The sequence below is a fragment of the Nelumbo lutea genome, chromosome 5, assembly GCF_056320005.1.
Source record: "Nelumbo lutea isolate HS-2025 chromosome 5, American lotus-T2T, whole genome shotgun sequence".
In the NCBI taxonomy this organism is placed as follows: Eukaryota; Viridiplantae; Streptophyta; class Magnoliopsida; order Proteales; family Nelumbonaceae; genus Nelumbo; species Nelumbo lutea.
In genome coordinates, this window is record NC_142688.1 from 49,410,319 (window position 1) to 49,419,976 (window position 9,658).

At 41.9% G+C, this 9,658-nt stretch overlaps 1 protein-coding gene across 1 annotated transcript; it reads left to right on the forward strand.

The window, feature by feature from the left end:
* Positions 1–772: 772 nt before the first annotated feature.
* Positions 773–1,546, forward strand: LOC148852278 (putative disease resistance protein RGA3). Its single transcript, XM_088945777.1, has one exon. The coding sequence runs from the start codon at positions 773–775 to the stop codon at positions 1,544–1,546; it is 774 nt and encodes a 257-aa protein (XP_088801903.1).
* The last annotated feature ends 8,112 nt before the right edge of the window (positions 1,547–9,658 follow it).

Here is a 9,658-nt window from a genome sequence, read left to right on the forward strand (position 1 = left end):
GGAAAAGAAAAAAGCACTCTGACCTTACCTTTCACCATGCAGTATTAGAGGAATTATTAGTTAGTCCAAAGCACCATTACGAACCCAAGCTGTTAACAATTGAGCGGCAATTTGATCAAATCTTCTGCGAAACAGCTGGGTTCACGATGCTCCAACTCCAAGGGATCAGCTTTCCATTTGTAATGAGACACTATTCTGATCCTCTGATTGGATAACAAAGAAGAATCAGTGAATTACCTTAGACTATGGCCCAATTAATTAACTATCACTAAATGAAAATTGGCATAAATAAAGAACTGTTTTTGTTTAAAAATAAGGAATGTTTCTGCTTAATTATAAACCAGTTGCTATATGAAATGGGTCGCAGTAATGGGATGATATCCTTCTTTTTCTTTTTCTTTTTTTTTTTCTTTTTACAGATGGCTGATAACTTCTAGTAGATTTTCGACGTAGTCTGACTTGGAAGCATTGTTCTTTTCGCCACTAATTACGAAAGAAAAGAATTCATTAATACAGGGGCACATAATCATTAATCCCACATCATATCAATGTCTCACACTTCTCGCGTGATTCAAAGTTGAGTTGCCTAAACTTATTGGTCTGTGATATCCACGCCCATGCATGGCTGCTTATCTTTGTGCTTAGTCCAACCTTGTTGAAGTAAAAGATTGGAACAAAGTGATTTCTCACAATACAAAATATTCACAATCTTGCAAAATCTTCTCTTGCTCACGGAAGAAAGAAGAATAGAATGGCCGACCCACTTACCAGCATGGTTGCTCAAGAAATCCTGAGCAGGGTGATCGTCCTTGCAATCCAAGGGATTAATCTCAGGAAGGATTCAAGGGAACAACTTAATAATCTGAAAAAGAAATTAGAAATGATTCAAGGCGTGCTACAAGACGCCCAGAATCGACAAACAATGGAACAAAGAGTCGGAAATTGGTTGAAGAAGGTTCAGGATCTAGCTTATGATGCCGAGGACGTGCTGGACGAGTTCACAATACAAATTCAGCAACACAAAACGACGACGACGAGGACAGACAAGGTACGCAGCTTCGTTAAGACGATCGTTACGGTTTCACCTCTCTTTAAGATTGCCGATAGAATTAAGAGCATAAATGAATCTTTTGACAATCTTGGAAAGGAAGCGACTATCATGCGGCTTGTGCCTACAGACAATGAGACTGTTGAAAGTCGAACCACCCATTCCATGGTAGACGAATCAGAAGTCTTTGGAAGAGATGGTGACAAAATGAGAATCGTAAACCTTTTAACTAATCAAGATTATGGAAATAAAGCTATTTCGATCCTCCCCATCGTAGGTATGGCTGGACTCGGGAAGACCACCCTCGCTCAAGTAGCATTCAACAATGGTGCGGTAGTAGCTGGTACAATCAGATTCAAATGCATCCCGATGACCAGGAACAGACCGTTTTCATCATTGATTGCGAACTGTACTACTATAAGGCAATGCCCTTTGGCCTCAAGAATGCTGGTGCTACTTAACAGTAGCTGGTGCTACTTATCAGTAGCTGGTAAATGAGGTATTCAAGGACTAGCTTGGCCACAATATTGAAACATACATCGATGACATGCTCGTGAAGAGCAAGAAGGCCAACCACCACCTGGCTGACCTCAAGGAAGTCTTCAACACACTCAGAAAGTATCAAATGAAGTTGAATCCGACCAAGTGTGCTTTCGGGTCAGTTCCGATAAATTTTTAGGGTTCATGCTCGATATGTAGTCGTCTTGAACTTACAAATAAGTGCAGCACCTTACTGGACGGGTGGCCGCCCTTAGCGCAGTACTTACAGGACACCCTTCCCATGCAGCAAGGCGCTCATCTTGAATGGATCCCATAGCACAGTACTTACAGGTTGCCCAGTACTGTCTCATCCAAGAAAAACTCTATCGCCGGTCTCACACTCTCCCCTTCCTGAAATGCCTCTCCCCTTTCGAGGCCGATTACGTTCTCAAGGAGATAAACGAAGGAATCCGCGGAAATCATCCCGACACCCGAACCCTAACTCACGAAGCACTTTGTCAGGGATACTACTGGCCAACCATGAAGTAGGATGCTTCCCAGCTTGTCAGAAAATGCGACTGATGTCAAAGGCACTCCAACCTTCATCATCAGCCAACGGTCCCCCTGAAGCCAATCACCAATCCATGGCCCTTCGCACAATGGGGAATGGACATCCTCGGCCCCTTTCCTACCGCGATTGGGCAAAAAAGGTTCCTTCTGGTTGTCATAGACTACTTTACTAAGTGGGTGGAAGCTGAGCCCTTGGCACGCATCACCGCACATAATGCTCGGAACTTCTTCTGGCAAGGTGTTGTTTACTGCTTCGGTATCCCCCGGATTCTCATCACCGACAACGACACGTAGTTCATTGATCGGAAGTTCAAAGCGCTCTGCGCCGACCTTAAGATTGACCATCAGACTACAGCTATCCACAGACCCCAAAGCAATGGGCAAACTGAAGTGATTAACCGAGCCCTATTGTATGGCCTAAAGACTAGGCTTAACCAAGCTGAGGGAAGGTGGGTCGAGGAATTGCTGAGCAATCTTTGGGCATATAGAACTACACCGCAGACAGCCATGGGAGAGACACCCGTCAACCAAACCTACGGGTCTAAGGCCATGATCCCTATAGAAATAGGCTCACCAACTCTTCGAGCTAAGTTCTATGATGAAGAGCAGAACAATGAAGACCTCCGCGTAGAGCTCGATTTGGTAGAAGAAGCATGGGACCGAGCAACAAAGAATGGCAAAGTACCAAAGGAGAGAATTCAAGATAGGTGACTTTGTTCTTCAAAAGGTCATAGTGCCCATTCTAGGAGAAGGGAAGCTCAGACCAAACTGGGAGGGACCGCACCGAGTCACTAGAGTGGTGGGCCCGACACCTACAAGCTAGAAGACCTCAACAGCAGACCTATACAAAAGAGCTGGAACACTAGCAACCTTCGAATGTACTATCAATAGTTCCACATCAATAAAGACCTTGTTTATTCCACCAAGTGAATTGTCTAATGCACGACACATGCTGTACACATAACACGGCACACACCACACACACAGCACGACACTCATTGCACTGCATACCACACAACAGGTAGCATCCAACCGGGTTATTTGGAACTTCAGCACACCAACTCAGCTAATCTATAACAGCCTGAGCCCTAAACGCATAGCTAGTAGCTAGCTTGGCAGCGTGTAGCTGACTAGTTGATTCGGGTGATTGACGGATAGAGCCTAGAATGGAGAAGATCGGTCCCGCTTCCCAAGGCCAGAGGGCGGTCAAGGCACTCCGTAGTTCGCTGATAAAGTGTCAAACATAGCTAGCTGGAGAACGGCTAACCCGCGAAGAATTGAAAGCTCCCGACACCAACAACTGAGCATCCCTCAAAGAGAAAAGAGCTCGGCCAACACCTCGGCCAAAAAGTAAGGACTAAAGATCTCGGCTACACGTGATCTTGGTTGTGACAAGATCAAGGCCCACAAAAAGAAAAGAAAGGGGTGATGGAAAGCAACACAAGTACGCAATCTCAAGTTCTGGAAATGTCCCTTCATTAATTTATAGAAAATCTAGTTACAAGTCCTGGAGCTCAACATACCAAGCTTTCCACTTCAACAAAAAAAAAAAAAAAAAAAGAAAAAGGCATCAACTAAGCATAACAAAAAAGAAAAAAAAAAAAAAACTAACAGGCAACATTAACGACAGCGAGCAACAGTTCAGTCTTCAGCAAGAGGATCCACGGCCCTCTTCGATCTCTTCACCTCCAACATTCTCTTCATGCACGACCTCCGCGGTGTCATCCTCAGCAATCGGGGAAACGATGTCATAGGTCTGCGCAACCTCAACGATGTCCGAATAGTGGTGCAGCGCCCTCCTCCTGAAATGGTTTAACCCAGTCTCGAAGGAGCTCGTGACAAAGTCATTCATCGTGTGTTGATACTCCTCCGAGGTCTTGAACTCCTTCATCTGCTCCAGCTCTGCCTTCAAATCAGTAATGTGCCTCTTAAGGCTACGGATAGTGTTGCACTGGTCACCAATTTGGCGCTTTAGCTCGGCAATCTCTACCTCCATCACGGTAGTCTGTTCACCTGCAGCCTCGAACTTAGCCAACCGAGCCCTCAGGCCCACAAGCTTGGTATGCTCTTTGTCATAAAGTTGCCACACCGCCTGGAGGTGGTCAACCACAACAACTGCCAAGCAAGCATTTTACAAAAAAGACCACATTAATACGATCAACTTTGACTGAATATGGACCCAAGAACAAACGTGGACTCACCGAGGCAGCTTGGCGAAGAAGCGAGCACTCCAGTGTATTGCTTGTTGTCCCCACGACCTCCCGCTGAATGGACATAGTCATGATCCCACAGAGAAGCTGCTCGGAAACGCCGTTCATCTCAAGCCTGTCCTCAAGACGGACAGTCCACTGCGGCATGTGGAAGGTTGAGCTACTACACCCAGGTACATCCACCTACGGAGAAGGCGGATCCACGGAATGGTAACCCTCCTCCAGGTCAACTACTAGAACATGCTCGTCATCGCCCACTACCTAGCTTTCTTCTTTCTATCGGGATGCCCTCTCAGAAGACCTCGGCGGGTCAGTTTAAGAATGGGGCTGGACCGTTGCACCACCTCAGCTATGCCTCTAATGCCTGACCATCATTTTGTGGACAATTTCCTCCTCATTCACCATATCAACACCTACGCAAAGGGTGAAAGTCAGCCAGGACAAGCATAGATTAAAAAAAGAAGGGAATCAACAAGCGAACTAAAGCAACAAGACAGACCGACCTCTGATAACTCTGTATTTTGATGCCTTAAGGGCATCATTTTAGGGGTATTTTTGACCTTAGACTGACTAATATATACCCTTTTCTAGTTAAATTCAATGTTGTAACCTCTGAGGGTCCCTGTGCAAATTGTGGGTAAAAACTAGGAAATTTACAACGTTTTTGGCAGATTTTAGGAAGCTGGTGAGAATTCCAACTGAGAGAGGGGGTATTTCTATGAAAAACTGAGCACAGGAGTGTGCCTCCTATCTGCTAAACCCAGAAAGGCACCCCTCCTACTGTATTAGCATACTCCCCTCTCCTTAGCAAATCCTAGGGCACCTCCCCACTCATTATTTTCACCTCTAACAAACCCTAGCCGCCCCTAACTATTAAATCTTCACCTTCCACTCCTCCCTAACATCTAATCTCAACCATCCAAGCCTTAACAACCTCTCATACCCTTAGATCTTCACCTTGTTATTTCCACCATCCATTCTAGGGTGCCAACTCTTTAGCATTCTAACCCTAGGGTGCCACCTAACTCTTAATCTCCACCATTCTATCATAGGAGCTTAAATCCCAGCCCTCCATACATATAGGCGCCCTCTTCTTTTCACTATAGCCATAGGATCCCTCTAGTTTAATCCTAACCCTCCATTCCTAAACCCTAAGGGTGCCCATTTTCTACATAAACCCACTAGCCGACCCTCTCTTTTTCTCTAATCCTAGTTTTGTCCATCATTCTCTATAAAAAGGACGCCAAGGGCCCTAGAGAAGGGGTTGGTTAACACAGTTCACAAGGCCAAGGCTTCTTGAGGGGTTCAAGGGTTACAAGAAGGAGGATGCCCAGTTCTTGTCAGGAGGGGTTCCTGCAAGCAATTCGTCCAACCTGCATCTGCCGCCACTGGAGCTGATCCACTAATTTTATTTTGTTTTATTTTCTTTCTTTTTGTTATTCAATTTTTCTAACAATTTAATTTTTGCAATTTTTGATTTTGTTTTGATTTAATTTCTGTTTTTCTTTGTCTTTTTCAGATTTGAATTCGCCCAGTTCAAGGCTAAGGAGTCTCGAGGGGTTCGAGGGCTGAACAGAGGAGGAATGGCTTGCAGTTTGTCTTCCCAGAAAGCTACTGCCATTGGATCCGAATTTCAGCATATTTTTATTTATTTTCTTGTTAATTTCAGTTTTATTTAATTTCTAAATTTAGTTTCTTGTCTTTTTCAATTCTGAATATTTAATTTCAGCTTTAATAAATTTTACTTTCTTATTTTCTGTAAATCCCAAATCTGTTTTCTTTTTCTTATTTGTCTAGAACAAAATAACAATTTTTAACCATGCTTTCCTGAGGATTCGACCCCTTCCTCACCACTAAACTATGTTCTTTATTTATTTTTGAGGATTGAAAAAATATAAATTATTAAACTGGTGTCTCGGGTGTTTGACGATGCATCCCGGGTGCACCACATTTTTGGCGCCATTGCCAAGGAAGCAACAAATTGAAAATTTTTATTTCTTTGTTTTGGATCTGCTTACATTATTATTATTTTTTTTATTTCGTTAGTTTTCTGATCTTTGGAAATAAAACTCTCATAATTCTTCTTTGTTTTCGCAGGATGTAGCAGCCTCAAGTGGGGTGCCGGAATGCTACCGAACTTCTCACAGAAAAAAAGAAAAATATTGGGTAGCGATTCAAGTGTGGTTGTCCCAACTTATTTCTGATTTTTCTTTTTATTTTTGAATTTATCTTAGTAGATTAGTGTTTTCAAATCTTTGGTTATTTATTTTTATTTTTATTTCTTAATAGATTCGGCTATATTTTTTTAGGATTATTTTTTTTTGTTTTTTCTTTAGATCTAATTAGTTATTTAATTGAGTAATTAATTGTTAACTAAGAAATTATTCAAAATTTTGAATTTGAGTTTAAATTTCAAAAATTGAATTCTAATTTGAATTTGAATTTCAAAACTTCAAAATTTAAATTTCAAATTTTGAATTTCAGAAAAACTATTAATATTTTAAAATTTTTTGCATTTGCTTTCCATCATTTAGGGTTGATATATTCTAGAGCATGCATCATATAGGATTATTTAATTGCTGAAATCTTCTTGTTAGTTGTTAATGTGTTAGGGTTTTTCATTTTTTTTAATTGCTCTCTTTGCTGAATTAATTTGTTTTATTATTTTATTGTTGAATTGCATATTACAGATAACTGTTCATGCATTGTAATTAGTTGCATTTATTTTGTTTATTGTGTTTTTTCGTTGATCCATTTAAGGATAGTCCAATTTAAATAAGATAAGGTGGGGATTTCATCACCCTTAGCCAAAAAACCACCACCCTTTCATGCAGTTCACCCTAAATATCCTTTAGGAGGCCCCACACATTTGGTTCAAAAGTGTGCTGAATTTTAGGGAAGCTTGTAATTACTACCGGTGATTGGTGTCTCAGGAAAGAGGTTAACCGGCTAAGCCTAAGCGGGTTTTGTGGTTACTTAATTAGGTCATTGCAAAAGCAAGGGGAGCCTTCCACATCCCCACCTCTTACTTGGCTAACCAAAGGAAGTGGGGTAATTCCAAGTAAACTTAAGGGGATTCACATTGGTTGAACCACTAATTTAGGAAACCTTAGTTTAGCCCCTAGGTCGTGTGTTTTACTTGTTTGTGCTTAATAAAAAAATTTAAAACAAAATAAAATGAATTCAATGGCCGGAATTTATGGAATGAGAAATTACTTCCAACCTAAGCCACAGATAGATTGGAACCATGTGTCCCAACAACTGGATAAGATTAATGGGATGGCCCAAAGACTTGATCAAGTCCTTGCATTTCGTCAACAAATTGACCCATACCCAACCTTGTCATCTTACTGAACATGTTCCATCTATGCAAGCCCGACCTATCATGTTAGCCAGTGCCCTGCGGCAAGCCCATGTCAACTAGTCATTCCAGAGTAAGTACATGCAACTAACAGATTTTTCCAACCCAATGCTACCCCATTCTTTTGCCCATATTACCCTGGGTGGGAAAATTAGCCTAACTTCGCTTATTGGGCCCAAGCCCAAGAATCCACCCTACCAGATGTGCACTCTCAATGCTCTGAAGCCCAGACTCACTATGAGTATAATGATTACCCTGTGACTCAACCGGCTCAGCCATGTCAAACCTACCCTCAACCCTATCAAACCGATTCACTTGATGATATGTTTTTGTAGCTCCAACAGCTGATCTTAGCTCAACAATAGTCAATCCTAAGATTAGTGAGCCAAGTACTTCAGCTCATGGAAGCTAACCTGTACTGGGAGAATGATTCAATGCTTAGTTAGCCGGTTGTTGACCCCAGAAATGAACCCCTAGGTCTTCCCCAACACCTTATGACTTCTAATGTCTAACACTTAGAAAATGCTAGAGAAATTTCAGCTCTTCGAAGTGGAGAAAAGTTTGAAGAATGGTATGAGTCTGGAAGTCCTTCTGCCTACCCAGAACAAAATTGTTGTACAATAAATGTAAATAGAAACCTCAAAGAAACCGGTCTGGTCACAACGGATGACCCGACGAAGGAAGCTAATGTTTTAACAAAGTCTCCTCACCCATTATGGTCTTGGCCTACTGTTGAACCTCTCCTAGAGCTAAAGAGTGAACCACCCATGCCTTCTCTTGAATCTCCTTCGCAACTAGAATTAAAACCCTCGCCGGACTCCCTTAAGTATGTGTTTCTAGGACCCGACCAAACACTACCAGTAATTATAGCAGCGAATTTAACCCCTATACAAGAAGAGAAACCGATTGATGTCTTAAAAGAGTATAGGGGTGCCATTGGTTGGTTGGTGGCAGACCTGAAAGGGATTAATCCATCCATTTGTATGCACCATACTTATACGGAGGAGGGTGCCAAACTGAGTAAGGAAATGTAAATGCGGTTGAACTCAAATATTAGAGAAGTGGTCAAGCAAGAAGTAGTCAAGTGGTTGGATGTGGGTATTACCTACCCAATTTCATATAACAGTTGGGTAAGTCCTACGCAAGTGGTGCCTAAGAAGGATAGACTCACTGTGGTCACCAATGATCAAGGTGAAGTGATCCCCACTCGGCTTACCACAGGATGGCGAGTATGCATCGACTTCAGGAAACTCAATGTAGTTACGAAAAAAGACCACTTCCCTCTACCCTTTATTGACCAGATTTTAGAAAAACTTGCAGGGTAAAAATATTTTTGCTTCTTAGATGGGTATTCTGGGTATAACCAAGTAGCCATTTACCCTGAAGACCAAGAGAAATCTACTTTTACCTGTCCATATGGCACATTTGCCTTTCGAAGAATGTTGTTTGGATTATATAATGCACCAACAACCTTTCAGAGGTGTATGATGGCAATTTTCTCAGAAATGGTAGGTGACTTTCTGGAAATATTTATGGATGATTTCTCTGTCTTCGGGGATTCCTTTGAAATTTGTTTTAAACACTTAGGAAGAGTTCTTCGACGACGCATCGAGACAAACTTGGTACTCAGTTGGGAGAATTTGACCTAATATCTTATGCCACATAGTTTCCAAACGAGAGATCGAGGTAGATAAGGCAAAATTTGACCTAATATCTAAACTCCCACGTACCACCTCTATCAAGTAAATCCGCTCATTTCTCGGACATGCTAATTTCTATCATAGGTTCAATAAGGACTTTTTCAAGATTTCTAGGCCTTTGTGCAATCTTTTGGCGAAGGATGTCCCATTTAATTTCGACGAGGCTTGTTTTATGGCTTTCGATTATTTGAAAGAGGCACTGACCAAAGTCACAATTCTTCAACCTCCCGACTAGTCGTTGCCCTTTGAAATAATGTGTGATTCCTCTGACTATGCCATTGGAGCAATT